This window comes from Alligator mississippiensis, chromosome 6, assembly GCF_030867095.1.
Source record: "Alligator mississippiensis isolate rAllMis1 chromosome 6, rAllMis1, whole genome shotgun sequence".
In the NCBI taxonomy this organism is placed as follows: domain Eukaryota; kingdom Metazoa; phylum Chordata; order Crocodylia; family Alligatoridae; genus Alligator; species Alligator mississippiensis.
Window position 1 is genome coordinate 71432248 of NC_081829.1, and position 18561 is coordinate 71450808.

Here is an 18561-nt window from a genome sequence, read left to right on the forward strand (position 1 = left end):
GTCTTTCTTCTAAAGTGAGAATGCACCCCTCACATCAATAAGCCAACAAACAGCCTGGTCCACTTCCAGTGACCCTCATTCTCTCGAAATAGGTTGTAAAGCAAGGCATGTTCTAGGAGGAGGGATGGGTCATGACTTGCTTTTGTCTAATGTTCTGAAAAGTAGAGCTGGTCAGAAAAAAGCACTGCTTTTCAATTTAAAGCCAAGATGATTTAGTAAAATAATGTTTTAAAAAAAGAAATATAACATTTTAATAATATCAGTTTTCATTCTAAAATAAACAATTGTATTTTGTTTTGAATTGATTTTTTGAAATGAAGAAGAAGACTAAACGTCAAAACTGGAATATTTTTAGTTGTGTTGAACTGATGTTTTTGATTGACTTGAAATGGGGTTCTTTGTGGAATATTCCATTTTTTCATACCATTTTGAAAACAGGATTTTTTTTTGACAATATGGAATTTACTGTGTGTCATGACCCAAAGGGTATGATTGTGTGCGCGCTTCGGCACTGCAGAATTATTTCCCGCCACAAGGAGCTTTCTTTGCATGGTGCAATTCTCAGTTGCATAGAGAAAACCCCGGTGCAAAGGAGTTCCCGCCACCTGTATGTAAATTCGTACCCCACTATTGGCTGTTTCTAAATTATTCCCACGTGGCGGCTAGCGATTGGCTTGCTAGCTGTATAAGAGGCTTGAGCAGTTTCCGCCCAAGTTGGAGGAGGAGGACTTCACATCCATCTTGTGGAGAACTCTAAGCGCGCTGTGGAGCCTAACAAACTCCGCGTGTGCCTTAAAAGAGGATACAGGGGCCTGATCAACCTCTAGCCTCCCCGTCGCCACACAATCCCTCGACGTACCCTTCCCTGCATGCTTTCGTGGAGAGTCACCTTTCGGACTCTCATTTCGGACGGCCCACGGAGCCTAGCATGAGCTCTGTTCATGTTTGTTTAGCGGAGCCTAGCAAACTCCGCTCGTGTGTCTTCGGTGGAGCCTAGCAAACTCCACGTGTGTGTTTTTTTTTGTAACTGCAACTCAAGAAAGTTTTCCTGCCTGCACCGCGACCACCTATGGTGTAAGTAAAATAATCTTTAATCAACCTCTATACGTCAGTGCCTAATTCTAGTTCGCCGTGCCAACCTTTTCCCTGGCCCACGTGCCCAGGCTGCTGGCCACAGCCCCTCAGCCCCGACACTGTGAAAGAGAAAATCCTGTTCCTGCCCACCTTTACTGATTAGACAGTATCTAGAAGTGTCTAAAACCCTTCTACCTCCCTTACCTGACATGCCCATAAAAGTCCTAGTTGAGTCATTCATCAGGTGACACCTGGGAATTAGTGAATTTCCTAAGAGTTAATAAATACTCTTAACACTCTAAGTTTCTTAAATATAGAAAATCTGGGCTGCTTGGTTATAGAAGGCATAGAGATTGTAAGGAGCTACTAGTTTGCATCTCAACTGTACTCAAATCTAGGTGTGTTCAGACCTGGGTTTCTTTACACGGTCTAATTCAAGGAAATATTAAAATCTTCACATTTAAATCTGAAAGGAGAGAAAATGTATATAGACTACATGCTTTCTGGGGACATTGTGTATAGCAGAAATCATGGACTAACTGAAATCAATGGAAAGCTTGCTGTTGTTTTCACTAGAGACAGGATTTCACCCTATGTTTCCAAACTGAGTTTGTAAAATGGCTAACACATTTTGGGCATGTCTACACTGTATCAACAGCATGTCTCAGCTGGGCTATTCCCAAACAAATCCTGCCCACCTGCATGCTCTAAACCCTAAAATATTCCATGTAGGTGTTCCAAGGCCCCTTCTGTGTCCACTCTTGAGACCTGTCTTTGGGGACTGTGGAGCAGCCTCATCAGTATATTTCTGGCTTCAGAGCATGCATGCATGCAGGAGCAGGTTGACAGGGCCTGTCCTGGCTGGGACATGCTACCAACTATATGCAGGCATGTCCTGTGGATTCAACTGTTATCTAAATATGAGACAATAAAAATAAATCACTTGGTTATCACACATTTTACAATACTGATAAATAAGTGAATTCCATATGTGCCTGCAAAAGGAGAGGCCAGAGTAATTTGGGACTCCTTAGAGGTTTAATTGTGATGAGCCACTCCCTTGCAAAAACTTCACCCACCAAAAATCTGGACCCCCAGGGGTGTGGGGCCCTGGGCAGTCACCTGGTTTGCCTTCCCCTAGAGCTGCTACTGATGCATGATTTGGAACTGAAGTTTCATTACTATCTCCCTTGGGGAATGTGTTGATAGAATAACTGCCTGTTATCCCAGGAGCATATACTTACAAAATCATCTGGCCATTGTTCCTCTTCTTCATCTGCATGTTCTAAACAAAACGTTTGAGTTATTTAAGGAAGCAGAATAGTAATCACAAAAACATGCATTTTAAAGACAGACTGAAAAATCTGATTGCATTTTAGTAACAAAAACAAAGAGACCCCTTAAAACCCCATACAAGTTAACACATACTTTGGCTTGATTAGCACTGGTAATCTGAATTAAGATCTAGTTTCTTATTTGTTTTATAGATTAATTAAAATTGCTTGTGAAATAATTCCAAATGGATGCACTGAACAATACAATCCCTGGGTCTGAGGGGAGCAGTGGAAGCTTTCTAGTATCTTTGGTTCTTTTAAACTAGATGGCTAGTTCAGGTCTTTTGAGAATTCAGACCTTCATTCCCCTGTTGTAGTTCCTAGGGGGATGCTGGTTAACAGTGGTAACATCAATCACTGAACAGTTATTAGATGGACAACTTTTAGTCACTACCTGCTTCATTCTGCTCCTGTATTTTACTGTATTGCCTCTGAGCAAAAAACAATCTCTATCACCTAACAAGTAGAAAACAAAATAGCTGGAAACTGACTTGTATGATAAGCAATTAAAGATTCACTTGCACTTGAAACTAATGTTTGGCATCATCATCTGGTTTGGTTTGGGTGGAAAGGAAATATTTTAGCCTCTTTTTCCTCTTTGTTTTCACTGTGTACAGGGTAGGCTCCCCTGACAGATAATGGCTAAAAATGGGCCCTTCTCCCTCCATGGAGTAGGTGAAAGCTGGGTTAGTTTGCAGGGGAATTTGCTATCAGCTACTCATTACTGTTTATCCTGCCCCTGAGAAAGTTCTCCATGAGTTGGCCTTCTCACATTTAATAAGAGAGTTGCAATATGAGTTATTGGTAATGGTTCAGTCTTCCCTTGTCTAGAAGAAATTATGAGCAAATATGTCATTGAGGCACTGTTAGGAAAAATACACAAATTTAAAGTTCCATTAAGCCATCCTTACCTGAAGCATAATCCCTTTGTGGAACACTTGGTGGTGGTGGTTTATTTGTTAGCCTGTAAACAATAATTATTGCATTTATGATACAATAAGTAATAGTTGCTGGGAGGAAGCATTAGCCAGATGCACAAAAAAAAGCTGGTGACAAAAATTATCTGCCACTGAAGAAATATAGTTTATCATCACAGAAGCTTAGCAAATAGCTGCAGGTGAATGCTCTAAAAAGCTGGAAATAGCTAAAAAAACAGAATATATTCTGGTTTTTTGTTTTTTGTTTTTTTTGCTATGAACACTTCTTTGAAATAAAATGGCTTGAAGTTACTTCAAAGTAGGTTTAGATTGAATATCAGGAAAAATATCTTCACTGTTAGAACAAGTGAGGCAATAGAACAGATTCCACAACATCCTTAGGCAGTCTCCATCCTTGCAGAGCTCTACTCGGCAGCTCTATCTGTGCTCTGCTATCTTTATTTTCCATGTATCATGCTGTTGGTGGTTGCTGCATGGGGCTGGGAAGGACTCTTTTCCCCCGCTCCTGTTGCTATACGTGTTGGGTAGGTAGGGGGGTGGTTCTACTTCCTTGGAGGCAGTGTGTGTTGGCAGCAGCCAAGGATGAGGATTTTGGCTCGGGTATGCCAATGCTCCTGCTGAGACTTAAACCTGGAGGTTCCTGGCTAGAGGGTCTTTCCCCCTCTGCTCAGGGTCTGCCTGGTTGCCATATTTGGGGTCATGAAGGAATTGTTTCCCATGATCAGATTGGTACAGATCGGGGGCTTTTGCTTTCCACTGTAGTGGGGTGCATGGCCCTCTTCCTTGGATCTCTCAGGCATATTTAGCAACCCTCACAGCAGCATGATATTGGCCATCGTTGTCCCCCTGCCTTACTTGTGGCAGGTTAATGTGTTATGCCTTCTGGTTGTGTCAGGGTTGACTGTGTTAGACAATGGATTTATATAGGATGGTTAGGATAGGGATGATCCTGCCTCTGATAGGGGTTTGAACTAGATGACCTCTGGAGGTCCCTTGCAGCCCAACTTCTCTATGATTCTAAACATCTCTTCCCTCCCATTTCCTCTACTCCAATAGGATTTCAGTGCAAGAACAGAAGATATAGGTATCTGGATAAATTGGGGTATATCTTTTTGAAGAAGTGATGTTTTTGAAGTCACAAAAGACTTTTCTAAGACAGAACTGGAGAGTACTTTACTGTTATGCTAATTTACCCTTTTAGATTTCCACTCAATCTGATCTCTGACTGGGATTTAAGTATTTCTGAACTCTTCCAGGGCCAGATTCTGCTCCTGTTCACAGAGATTTAATTTGCATCTTATTTCCATTGTCTGTAATGGAGCTACTGATCTCTCACCAATGTAAATCAGAACTGACTCCTCAGCCTTTGTACATCTGAGGAACTGCAGACTTGGCATGATAGTAAACATACTAACCAGTGGATCTTACATCGAGCATATTTCATTGAGGAGAATAATTGAAATAACTTTGGACTTGCAGTATTGAGGGAAAAGATTATTTGTAGAAACTAAAACAGTCCTTGTAGCTTTCTCTTCTTGTGCTTTAAAATTAAGGTTCAGTCTTATTTGCTAAGTTGCAAGCCATCATAGAGCCCTCCCTGAGGAATGTCATGAAGTGATATATTTATTATTCTGTTAGCACCTTGTAAGGAGAGAGATGAATTTCTGTTAAGTTAAAGTTATATCCAATGGTGCATATGGGACATTACACACCTGAGTCGATATTTCTGAAGAAGTCACATTTTGCTTTTTGTAGTAATATAAAGCATTAATACAATTTACATTAAACTGTCTCTAGAAGAAGTTTTAATATAATCCAACAATTTTCCTTAGCATCCATGGGACTACATCAAAAGCCTGATCCAATGCCCATTGAAGACTTCCATTGACTTCAATGGGCTTTCAATCAGACCCCAAAAGAGAAGCTTCTTGGAATGCTATTAATTTGCAAAGCTGAGCAAATATTCACAATGAATAAAGTCCACATAAAACTTTCTCCAGGTCTTGAAGCTTTCTCAGGAATTGTGATTTCCTCAAAAGCTCTTTTACAGCTTATTGCAAAAATTCAATACTCAGTATTCATGACTTGGACATGTCTCTTAGTTCTGATTTTTTAGAGAAGTCATATGCCTAAGTGTTATTTTTATTCCTGGAAGAGTTATGCAGTCACTTCTGGACCAAATCCTGATATGCACATTTTACAAGTCAGTTTCCAAGAATAATTTCTGCCACCATTCATATTACTAGAACTCAGCCAGTTAAATATTTTTTAAAAGTCAATGCACATGAATGGATGATGCAGAGTTGAAGTGAATTTACTACCAAGTTCAAGAAAATATCCAGGGAACATTTTTTTCATAGTGTTTGCCCAGCTCTGCTTGTTAGTGATGTTACAGGTAAAGTGTAGATGATTATTCTTTATCAAATCTTTACTGACTCATACCAATGTGAGTGTAACTTAGTTTGCAGGTAGTACATTAAAAAGCATTCTTAACACCAATTTGCATCTCATCTAGGTTAACACAGGCATGTTAGAAAGAATAAGCGAGGGCCACTGCCAGGGGAGACAGCTAGTACACTTATACCAAATCTGGGCATAGAAGAGGAGGTAGATCCAAATCCAGCAGTTTGCTCTGCAGTGGATTTGTGCTGTGGTGCACAGAGACAATAGAAACAAACAAAAATAGTGGAGACAGAGCCAGTAATAAGAAGCTCTTTGGTTGAGAATCTGGGATATTTGACCTAGGCCACATTGTGGGTATTTGTAGGATAATCAAATAGGAAAATTTGCTTCCATACTTTTTTTTCCCGGGCCTTGTAAAGCCTGGCTATGACCCTGGCAGAAAATGTAAATATGTTATAACAAAAGAGTACAAAGCACAAAATAGAGCTCTGTCTGAGCACTCTATCATGCCTTGCGTAGTTCTGAAATAGCATACCGATCCCAAGTATTTTTCCCAGTTTTGCAAATTAAGGCCACTTGTTCAGTTTGGAACCTAAATATCAATAGAAGAAAATAAGTCATGTTTGCATCACAGGTTTGAAAGCATTTATGGCCATATCTATATTAGTTATTTTCAAAGGCTGCTGGTTATTTTAAAACACAAATGCAAACACATAGAAGTTACTGTGCTGTAGTAATATTTATGAGCAAGTGCCAACATTGTAAAATCCTGGCAACTTGGAAATCAATGGGAGCTTTGCCATTGATCTCCTTGGAGCCAGAATTGAAGTTAAAGCTGTTGTTCAGATCAGTGAAGTTAAAATGTGTATAAAGGGTTTGTAGGACTATGATAAAGTCATAAGATCAAAAGCTCATCCTGAGCCTAGTGGTTGATCTGTTTTGAGTGTTTAAGGCATGCCAGTTTTGTAGCTAATGGCACCCATAGTAGTGATGTGATTGACGTATTGTCTGGCCATTTTTGACTCTCTAGCCTAAAGGCCCAGATAGCATAGGGTATAATGGAAGAGTGGTTGAGGCATCTCTCTAGGGAACCAGAGGTCTGAGTTTGAGTTTTACTTGAGACTTGTGCTAAACGGCACCTCTAGCTGATGTAGCTGGAACTTCAGACAAGGTGTTTTAATGACTGCAAGACTGGACCCTGGCGCATGTCACAGCACAATTTGTGTTCTAATTACACTTGATTTTAGGGATCCCTTTAAGTGAGCTGGAAATGGAGAGAGGACTCCACTTTTGTTGTGAGGGCCCTAAGGGTATGGCCCACTGTTGTCTCTAGACACATTTTATCTCTCCTAGTACTAAATATTTTTTTTTCCAAGATGTTCATTAATTTTACTACTGTTGTCCCTTTTCTGTAGCACATGCCCTTGCTCCTAACCCAGTTTTGCTTAGAGGGTGATTTAAAAAAAAAAAATTATGTTATGGTTTTTGTATCTTTATTGACTCATATTTTACTGTATTTATTATTGCAATGAATCTTGGTGTAGTAGATAAGTAAAACTATTATTAAAAAATGAATTCATTTGAACCTGTCCAAACCCTTTTGGATCTCTGAACAAATGCAGTCAAACTGGTTGATAAATTGGTCCCAGATTAGAATTTCATGACACAGTAGAATGGCTGGTAGCTGCAGGAGAAGTATCTGGTGATGCAACATTTTTCTAAAATATTTATGAAACTGTCTATGGTTATTATTAGTGTCTCTAATACAGTTTTATATAGTTTCTTTACAAAAGCCTGGGGTAATGTAATGTTTATGGCTATACAATACAATACTTTTGATGTTAAGAAAATGGCTAATTTTCAACATAGGGCATCAAGTATCAAGAGAAGGAAACCCTAAACACATAGCATTGCCACATACATGATTTGGTGTAAGTCACAAATTATGTTTTTTCTTTCTGGTTACCACTTTCTCAAGTCCTTCAATTTGTTTCCTGACTAGTTCCATCTAGTAAATATAGTATTTTTAAAGAACTGTAGGAACAGTAAGTGGTACAGAAACATGCAACATGAATGATCTGAAGTACTTTGCTTGTGTAAGGAAAAGATCATATGTGATCTTCCTGTTATCTTAGCATGTGGCACAAATATGATTTCAAGGAGCTAACAAACTTTGGCTACAGGAGGCTTCCTTATTTCACTTATTTTACTGACTTCGAAATTTCACTGATACCTCCAAGGGACATTCAAAAAAATGATGCATGTGTTTTTATAGGGCTCAGTCCTGCAATGTACGGAATGTCCTGAACTCATAGATCCAGTATCAATAAAGTATTTTAGCCTGTACCAGTCTTAAGGGTGAAATCCTGACTTCACTGAATAGTCAGTGGAAGTTCTAACATTGACTTCAGTGTAGTCAGGATATTGCCCGGAGAATGGAAGTTGTCTCATTGGAGCTTAAAGTTTGTGGTGTGCTCACTGCACCTTACTGAATCAAGAGTTGATGGCACTCGGTACTCTGCAGAATAAAACCCATAATTTCTGTCATCTTTCCTGTTTTCTGTTCTTAAAGACATGGACCTAGAAAATGGCTTTTTGTTATTTGTCTATTAAGCTACCCCCTATATCCATTGCTTACTCTATACTTGAATTAATACATCATGCACTATGGCTTCCTTGTAGTAAACAACTATGTATGTGATTAAAGGGAAATATGAACATTAGGATCAGGGCCGAATTTTTGGTTGCTCAGAGGAAGATTGTGACCTCAGGTGGGGAGTAAGCAGCAGGAGCTTTTAAGAAGTGAAGAGTATGGTACTGATCCTTTCTCTATAGTCCTCAAAAAAAGTCTAGAGACAGAAAAAAGTTGTCTAAGAAAAAAATTCACATTAAATCAAATACATCAGGCTTTAACTTTAAAACTTTAGACTCCTACAGGTACCATTTTCAGCTTTTCCAACTTTCATGATTTTATTGCGACTCTCATGATGATATTTGGTGTTTTTCTTTAAGCTTCAAGTCCTGGACTCATGTTAACATGTGACTCTTTTAGCTTTCTTTGTAAAGAAGAGAAATTTTCTAGCCCTCTTGGTTGCAGAGAAAAGCTTGATGTGACCCAGGTACGCTATAGAGGATCAACCATGAGAAGGCAAATAAGAACAGGCTGATTTATATCCATGTTATATATATGTGTGTGTACTAATATAAGAGCTCATATTTTTACACTGTGCCATGATTTTTGGAGGTTATAGATTCATGATTGTTGAATACTTGAGTCTGGCTAAAACACAGCAAAATAGAAATTCATCCTCTTCTCAAAGAGCTACTTCATTAACTGTTTTCAAATTCAGCTTGGTTCAACTTTTAATAGGATTCTTCCTAGTCTGGTCTTCTGGTAGCTATTTCTTTAAATCTGGGAACATCAAGCGTCTGCTGTACTAGCGGCCATTTTGTATTTGACTGCTTGTAAGTACTTTTTGTTTAAATTATTATTCTCCTTACGTTTTTCCTTTCATCCTGTTTTGAAGAGGGGGAGGACATGCACCATCAGAGGAGTACTATTTAAAAGCAGATTTTGCCTTTAGGCAATGATTGTTTATCTTTGCAAATTATAATGTTGAGATCCTTCTGTCATTTTTGCTATACACTTTCATTTTAGATGGATTTGCCACTGACTCACTGCAATGTGACTGAAACTAACTGCTCTGAAGCTGCTATTGAAACAGTGTTCTTTATGAAGACTAAGAATCTTAAACTGCAAGATATTCTTTGTGGGCTGATGCTTATTGAAATCAAAGGGGCTTTATGCAGATACAGAGATCTGCCTGGATAGCTAGAACAGTTTGTATGTGCACTATGACAAAAATCCTACTAAAACAAAATACATATATTTATATTGTCTTAAAGTCCTGGCAAATAGTTAAACCCGATGCATAAACATTACATTTAGAAGTTTGGGAGGTTAGATTGGGTAAAAAATGGCCTCCCAAACTAACTCAGTGACTCCTCACTTGAATCCTCTTCTTTGCAAATTAATTGCAGAATAGTACAGTCATTCCCAGGATCCCATCTACAGTCACACAGCTTACTTTAAATTGCATGATTGTAGATAAGGCACTGGCTCTACAAATATTCACTGCTTCCAGGAACCTGATCTAAGTAAGTTGAGGGGTGGGTGGGGTTGGGGCGGGGGTTAGTAGGTCTGTGGGGGGAAGGGGCTGGTCAGGATCAGTGGGGCTAATGGGTCTGCAGCGGGAGTGTTGGGAGGATTGGGGAGCCAGCAGATCATCTGATCCCAACACCACTCCTGGATCCCATTAACCCCTCTGTGGACCTTTTAGCTCCCTGATCCCACCAACTCACCCCCCCATGGCAGAGCTGCTATCCCCCTCATTCCTGCCCACTCCTCTTTCCACCCTGACTTGCTTAGATTGTGCTCCCTGTGAATGTCTTCAACACTGGCATCAGGGGTGGTTTGGCAGGATCAGAGGCTAATGGATTGGGGTGGGGGGAGTTAGCAGGATCAGGGAGGCTAGTAGGTCTGTGGGGGGTGCTGATGGCTCTACAGAGGTGGTTGTCCCCCTGGTGGGATTGGGGGGGGTTGTTGAGGGGCTAAGAATAACTTGGTTGGGTCAGGGGTGGGTAGGAAAGGTGCAGCCCTGGGGCTGAGGTGAGTGGTTGGGCTTTTCTAGCCCCAGGCTCCATTCAGAATGTGTATGCATGTTTAGTAGATCAGTCTAACTATGCCTTATCTAACTGTAGTGCACCTCAGGGGAACTAAGTTAGATTAGGTTGGCCATTCCTTAACCAATTTAATCTTTACGGAACATTTTAACCAGGGGTGGGCAATCACTTGGGCCTGGGGGCCGCACAGGGAGTTTTGAGAAGTTGCCATGGGCTGGGTCAGCACCCCAGGCCCCGCTGCCACAACTCACCAAAACTCCCTATCCGGGGCTACAGGTGGGCTGGAAGTGGTGTTTGGGAGTGAGACAGGTGGGTGAGGCTGGGATCATGGGGTGGGATTGCACATACAGTGGCCCCTGACCTGTTGGGAGGGGAAGGGAGTCCTGGGGGGAATGTGTTTGTGTGTCTGTGAAGGGGGATGCTTGGGCGCTAGGTCCCAGAAGCCAGCAGGGGAGTGAGGGGATGAAGGAGAGGCCAGGAGGCACATAAATCAGAGCTTGCCCGAGCAGTGTGGTATATGGCTGTCTCTGCAGTGCTCTGTATGGAGCTGAGCCCCAGCCCATCTAGGTGGGCAGAGTGGGGGAAAGGCATCTGGGAAATGGAGCCAGAGCCCTGAGTGCTGTGGCAGGAGTCACCCAGCTGAAGCTTCCTCCTGGTCAGGAGTGGCACAGCAGGAGGAGGAGCTGCTGGAGGCATGGGGAGTGGAGCAGCACCCACTGGAAGCTGTGCATGCTGGCTGGGGCTGGTCCAGGCCAGAGGTCACGGGCTGGAGCATGGCATGGGCTGCCCTGGGCTGGGTTTGGCCCTATGCGGTGCACTGCAGCGGCAGCTGTGGGCCAGATTCAATCTGCTGGCAGATCTAGCCCGCAGGCCGTATTTTGCCCACCCATGGTCTATACAGCTTGGCACTTTGGCACTTAAATAGACTTAACTAGGGATCTAACTGTAAGATCAGCACGTGGGTGAACCAAGTTAGATTGGTTAGTCATTTTTTTGCCTGATATAACCTTTCCAACTTCTAAGTGTAACATCTGTACATAACCAGATTGCAATTTAAATGTAAAATGGATGTTTAGTCCTTCACATGTTAAATGCAAGAAGAAGAAGAAAATGTAATCTTTAGCTTTGAATGTCCCTACTGTTTGCTAGCATGCATCATAGGATCACAGTAAAGTAGAACTCTAGTGCAGAACTGAGTCTATTTCTCCCATGCTTTCTCCCCCTGAATTTAGGTTAACATGGTCCCTGTTGTTTAAACGCATTGCTCTGTGTGTGTTCTACAATTGTTTTTTGTATGACACCATGGTCAGATAAACTCATACCGTCTTGTAATTTACTTTGGTTTTGTATATGGTGGTAAATTACACTGCAGCCAGGAAAGGACAGATGTGCAACTATCTCAGGGTAGGTCAAGCAATAGGTGGCAATTAATGTGCTTTGCCAATAAGTGGAAGGGCAGAAGGTAAGAGCTACTTTGCCTTTAGCTTATATTAATTGAGTTTTACCCTGATATGCCAGTAGATTGAGTAAAGTTAGGGGTTCATGTTATTCACTGGCTACTTTTTAATACTGGTGTAATGATATTATCTGTCCATGTCCTCAATGTTGCATTGCTATTCTATATTGAGTTACAATGAGTGTTTTATATGGCCTTCTCATTCAGTGTGAAAGACTTGTCAGAGCCAGCCTTAGGGAAAATGGTGCCCTGGACAAACTTGTATTTTGGCACTTCCCCCGCCCCCCAATCCTGTTTCAGAAATAAAGCTGTAATCTCAAAAGTTTTTTTATAATTTACTACAAAAAATACAAAAGAGGAAATGACACAAAATTCTATTCAATTAAACTCAAATAAGAAATTATATAATAAAAAGTAACATTATAGCTGTGACAAATAAACTAAATGTTAATTTAAACACTAATAAATAACAAAAATAAAAAACTTCTTATTAACTAAGATTCCAAGACTCGGAAGATGACTCTGTGTGCCTCTGCTGCCACAAACTCTGTTGTTGCTTGTGGCAGGTCTATATTTTGAGCCACAGCACACTCAATAGACAAGGTGGCTAGCAAGGATAGGCTGTCATCTCCCATGGTTGAGCACAAATATGTTTTGATAAGCTTCAACTTCGAGAAGCTCCATTCACTGCTTGCCACTGATATGGGCATGGCTAACAGGATCCTGAATGCTATCCATGTGTTTGGGAACTTGTCATGAAGTTAATTGTTGTAAGTAAATTGTAAAACTTCTTGGGGAGCGCTACAGTCCATTGGGAATAGACTTTGGGGTTAGTCAAGTTCTTTACAGAGGTTGATGCCGTTAATGTTGGAGCTCTCTCCATATATCAACGCACAGTGAAGGTCCTTACAGTGCTTCTTCAAAGTTTCTTTGTCAGGGAGTTGCATCGTGTTATGTAGGAAGTCCCAACATTCCTCATGTTGATTAATTTGCTCAAGCTGTTCTTCCACAGGCAGGCTCACTGTGTCTATACGCTGGTTGAAAAATTCAAGTTTGAACATGACTCCTGGATTGTTAACTGTTTCAAATTCACATTCATAGCTGAACTGACACTTTTTATGATGAACGCTTGGGGCTAGTTTAAACATTAGATCAACACCAAGATTGTGCAATTATCTTGTTTTATCCTTTGCTTTGCTTTGCTTCAGGAAATTGAAAGAATTGAAATGACTAGGCTACTTTTCATGTTGCATGATAATCTGAGACGCATGCTTTCAATAGTTCAAATGCTAGGGATGATTTTAGGTTCAAGTCAAAGACCTTGCAGCAGAAACAGAAAACATTGTCAGTGGACTCTGAGTACAGCAGCCAACTACCCTTCAGAACTGATGTTTTCAAGGTTTTCTTATAAAAAAAATCATAGAAAAAAATGGGAATTCTGCTCATCCAGAGGAAAATCCATTTTTTTTTTTTTTACTCTTAGTGGATCATTGGTCACTAGCAGATCTCATATTTTGGGGGTTAGATTGGACTATAAAAGCAGGATCAGAAATGGAATTGCCAATGACTATAATGGGAATAATTTCACACTATGACTAGTGGCATTATCATTATTCTGGTCCTGATGAAGAATTTCTATTTCATTTTGGGTCTCTGTTTCTCTTGCAGTGATTCTTGGAAGTTGAATTGTGTATCATCTATGCATTTTTCATCTGATGTCTCCTCTGTGACTGTCTTGCCACTACTGCAATCTGTTGTTAACAGATTTCAAGTATTTTTTCATCGCATGTCCATCTTTTTGTTTCCTGTTCTGCACCCTGACATCCTCTTTGTAGGTACTTGTGACATTTTCTTTCCTTCTAAGTTTTGTGGCTGGTAAAAATAAAACAAGCATCCTGGCACATGTTTGCATACCCTGGCACATGCTTGGACACCCAAAACAAATTCCCCAGCTCTGGCTTTCCTCCTGCTGCTGCACCCTGCCCCTGTGGGAGGAGGGGGTGCAGCTCTGGTATATATTAGAGGAGAGTATTTTTATGAAACAAGGATGTAGTAATACTGGGGTTTACGTGTGTGTGTGTGTGTGTGTGTGTGTGTGTGTGTGTGTGTGACATCAGTGTTTATGCAGCTTTTCAGTTTTCTACTCCAGTAAATTGGCAGCAGTGGTGATCCCTCATGGTCAAGGATGATCACTCCCATGGGTCAGGATAGTATGTTACTGGAATAAATACGTTAGGCTAGGAATCTGGTTTTAGTTTTCTGAGTTTTTAAAAAATCTGTTGTAATGGAATGGAAATTTGTGAGAACTGAACATTGAAGTTTGAGTTCTAAATATTATGGCTGATTAGTGGGGATTCTGGTTTTCTCTGATTAAAAATATCCAAAATTTTCTGATTAACCCCCGTCCTCTCCAAAATCCACATTTTTCCATGATTAAAACAAAATACCACTATATATCCCTTTAAAAATATATTTTTATATTTTATCTGATTTTTTTTTTTTAATCAGAAAATTTTGGATTTTTCTTTATCAGAGAAAACCAAGATCCCTGCTGATTAGCTGCCTGAAGCTGGAGTTCAGATTAGAAATCCAAATTAAATCATAGTAGATACCCGTATTTAGGTGTAAGGGGAAGGGGATACATACATGCCACTCTGATAACTTTGTCAAAGAATACATAGAAGAATCTCCCACTCCCCACACCTTTTACATTGATATTTTTTAATTGATCCATCACTAAATATACAATACTTTTGGGGCACAATTCTGCAGTCACTGGCTGTGGGATACCTGTTAATACTGATGACACTTGCATGTGGATAGTTTCTGGAATATTACCTTCTTAGTAGATATTAGTATATGCATCTATCAACAGTAATACATTATTATTTTCTTGAGTGGCCACACATTATTGGAGATGTTCTAGAAATTCTTATTGCTATGTTGACAAAAGTATTATAACTTACTTTTTGAACTTGCTCATTATTCCTGTTTCATTTTTCTTGATATCATGGACCATCTTTTGAAGTTTCCTATAAGAAATAGAAGGAAACCATATGAAAATTCCATGATATAGTTGATCAGATGATGAACAAAAGTATACATAAAATATTGAGAATTATTCTCCTTCCAATATAACTTGAATTTACACACTCTAGAGTGTTTGCTCACTAAGTTGTTCACTTGTTACTTGTGTGTATAGTTTTTCCCTTTTGACATTTTGTGAAAGGTTTATCTTTTCACTTGGTCTGGTTTGGTGCATATTAAGCAGTGCATTCAAAGCACATTGAGAGGACTGTGGCAGCCTACAAGCAACAACGATGTTGCTTGGGTTAAAGTGAAGTATTCTACTCCATAAGTAAACATTTTAGAATGGGATTTATAATTTCCTGTCACTACTGTGGTAGTGTTTTTTGGTTTCTAATTGACACAAATGGTTTAGAACAGGAGTTGTCAACCAGTATGCAGACTGGTCCAAGGGGCATGCATGGGTGGGCGGGGATGGAGCGTTGCTGCCTCCCAGGAGCAGGGCTGGGGCAGGGCGAGGGCAGTGGTGCTCCTCTGCGGGGTAGGGAAGCTTGTTTCGTAGTTTCATAGTAGCTAGGGTCAGGAGGGACCCAAACAGATCTTGCACATAGCTGACGTCATGCACCAACACAATGAGCTTCCTTGCCCTGCAGAAGGGTGCTGCTGCCCTCACCCCAGCCCAGTGAGCTTCTGGGAGGCAGCAGCACTCCATCCCCACCTCCCTGCTGAGCATCTGGCCACACACCCCTCTTCCCGCTTGGCATCCAGCTGTGTGCTATCCCCGCCCCTCCCCCTCCCCCTGCTCAGTCCCCAGCTACTGGGGGTACTTAGACTAAAAAAGGTTGAAAACCCCTGGTTTAGACCACTATTTACTACTTCCCTTGCACTGTGCTCCTCTTTATTAAAACAGAAACAATAATAATAAAAAAGTGACTTCCTGAAACCCCCTTTTTCCCCCCTCCCAAACGTGTAGTAGTTCTTCTGGGAAGTCATGATCTTGGGCTAACAGCTGATAATTTAGATTATGGGTACATGATTTGATGTCTGGGACAAAAGCATCTTTGTCTTTTGCTGAATTAACATCCTTAACTTTAGAAAGAATATACTTGTGAGTAAGGGGATCTGAACTTGGCTCCTAATTTGTATTTAAGGATGATCAATTTAGAGCTCAGCTTCATTTTTTTCAAAGGAAAAGGCAACCAGGGTGGCTCCAAGGATATATAATTATTTCTTTGTAAAGATACTGCTTTTATAAAAATCATAGAAATTAAGGGCTGAAAGGGACCTTGAAAGATCATAGAGTCCAACCCCTCTGCTCTGGACAGAAATACTGCTGAGATCAAATGATCCCAGCAAGATGTCTGCCCAGCCTCCTTTTGAAGACTTCCAAGGTTGGGGACTGTACCCCCTCCTTCAGAAGTCTGTTCCAGATTCTAGTCACCCTTATTGCAAAGATCTTCCTTACATCCAGCCTGAAACCATCCTTGAACAGTTTATGGCCATTGCTCCTTGTCCTCCCCTAGGGCTCCCTAGTGAACAATTTTTCTTCCAGCTTCCAATATTCACCCCTTACATCCTTATAGATGGCTACCAAGTCCCCCCTCAATCAACTCTTCCCCAGGGTGAACAGTCCCGGATCCCTTAGTCTTTTCTCATTTTGTAAGAAACAATGTTGTAAATGTAATAAGGCGATTAAGGGTAGTATACATTCCTATAGAGAGACCATTTTATTTAGTTTTCTTTGTTTTTTTCCTCCAGGAGTCAGTCAAGTGAAACATTGAACTATGCTTGATTTGTCTGATGATTTTATTACAAGCAACAAAGAATAAATATGCTTTAAAAATAGGCTTTCAAACTCCTGCCAACAATCTTCATTATACATTTTCCACCCCATTCTACATTTGGTTTCACCTTCTTTCATCTCCAAAGCAAAATGATTCCTATTAGGAAGTTATTGGAGGTTTTGTTTACAAAGACCGATTAAAATGGCATTCTACTAATATCTATTTCTAGAAGCTTTATAATATGGAAGCAGCGTTTCCTCTAAGCTGCACAGGTGCACTCATGCTGTGCTGCCAGGTGCGCCTGCGCAGCCATGCACGCCGCACAACTTAGAGGGAACACTGTCTGGAAGTCGTACTTTTCAGAGAAGTACTGAAAGCAGAGTGTTAGCTGAACATTTCTAAAATGAAATGTAACTTTCAGGAACTTTTGGCTTTTCTTAAAATGATTAAAACAATTTTCAAGGAGATCAGAATTAGCCAAGACCAAAAACCAAAACAAACCAAACAAAAGCAAGTAAAACAAAACAAAAACAATTGAAAAGTAAAATAATTTGTCTATGCCATGTGAGATTGGGTGTGGGTATGGCTGTGTAATTATTGTGTGCCTATGTCTTGGTTAGGAAACTGAGCTTAATATTTTTTTCTCCAAGCTTTGCACTGCAAATCAGTGACAGCTAATCCATATGTGCTTCTCATCTGTGAAATTGGAAGAATAGTACTTAGACTACTGACTTAACAGGAGAGTTGAGTGACTCCATTGAATAATATTAAGTATTTTGGGATATCAAATGAAAAACAGTATATATGAGTTTAGTTGTTTTTTGTTATCAGCGTGACCCTTGTGTGCTGAGTAGAGGACTTGAGCTTCTTTTCATTAATTGTGACTGTTGGACATTCTGCAATTTTGAAAATTGACCTATTTATTCAGGTGACTAAAATATGGCTTTAGATGCCTTATATGGATACATGCTCCCCTACTGGAGACTGTATACTAGATAAGGTGAACCTTGCATGACATCAAGTATGGCCAATCTCATGTTTCTGAATTGCTGTCTTCACTTGTATCTTACTCCTAATTAGAAAATAACTTAATCTTACTTTTCAGGTCCTCATCTGAAGAGGAAATCAGTGGAATAACTCTGTTCAATGAATCTAGAACACAATTTACAATGATTAAGTAAAAGGCTGTCCTGCTGGCGGCCTGTGTGTTGCGTCTGGCCCATAAAGTGTTAATATGCAGTTTGTAGTCTTTCATCCAGCTACCACTATCCCAATAGCTCAGGTTGCTGCAGTGGCAGGGTCTCTGGGACAGGACAGCAGGGTGGGAAGCATGAATGTAGTGGGGCCCAAGACCCAAAAATTATGTGGTGTGTGGCCTCCAGCCTCTCTGAAGTTGAACAGCCCTGATTTTAATATTTCAGCGTTTCTCAAACCACATGTGATCAGGTTTAAATATACAGAATAAAGCCAAATATAATTGTTGAAATACTCAGTTTAGCTGGTCCAAAATCCTGGATGCTTATCTGAAATAGCTATTGCAATTGCATCTGGAAAGACCAGACTCTTTGATGAGATTTTTGCAAATTTTATTTCTTGTCATGCTTGAAATGTCCTGAATAGTTATTTTGTAGAAATTTGGATTTTTGCTTTCAGCCCTAACTGGATCCTGAAATGCCTCTAATTGAACAGTAATTGGGAGTAAAAAAAAAAAAAATCAAAGCATTAAATGATTTAGTTTTAACTTTGGAGAATATTTATTTGCAGAGGGTGTTTGTCTTGCAAATGGGCTTGCCAGTCTTTAATCAGAATCAGCATTCGAGGACCAGCTATTTATTGTTCTTTAGAGATATATGCAAACTGAA

At 40.3% G+C, this 18561-nt stretch overlaps 1 protein-coding gene across 7 annotated transcripts in view; it reads right to left on the minus strand.

Moving 5' to 3' along the window:
- BLNK (B cell linker) overlaps positions 1-18561 on the minus strand; it is a 174302-nt gene that overhangs the window by 43576 nt on the left and 112165 nt on the right. For 5 of the 7 annotated variants that reach the window (XM_019484203.1, XM_019484202.1, XM_019484199.1 and 2 more), the window contains 4 exons: positions 14855-14920; positions 6285-6341; positions 3320-3372; positions 2319-2359 (listed from right to left, as the gene is read on the minus strand). In XM_019484203.1, the coding sequence (XP_019339748.1) occupies positions 2319-2359; positions 3320-3372; positions 6285-6341; positions 14855-14920 (217 nt within the window). The remainder of the gene's footprint in view (positions 1-2318; positions 2360-3319; positions 3373-6284; positions 6342-14854; positions 14921-18561) is intronic. The other 2 variants (XM_019484200.1, XM_019484206.2) reach the window with 1 other exon arrangement.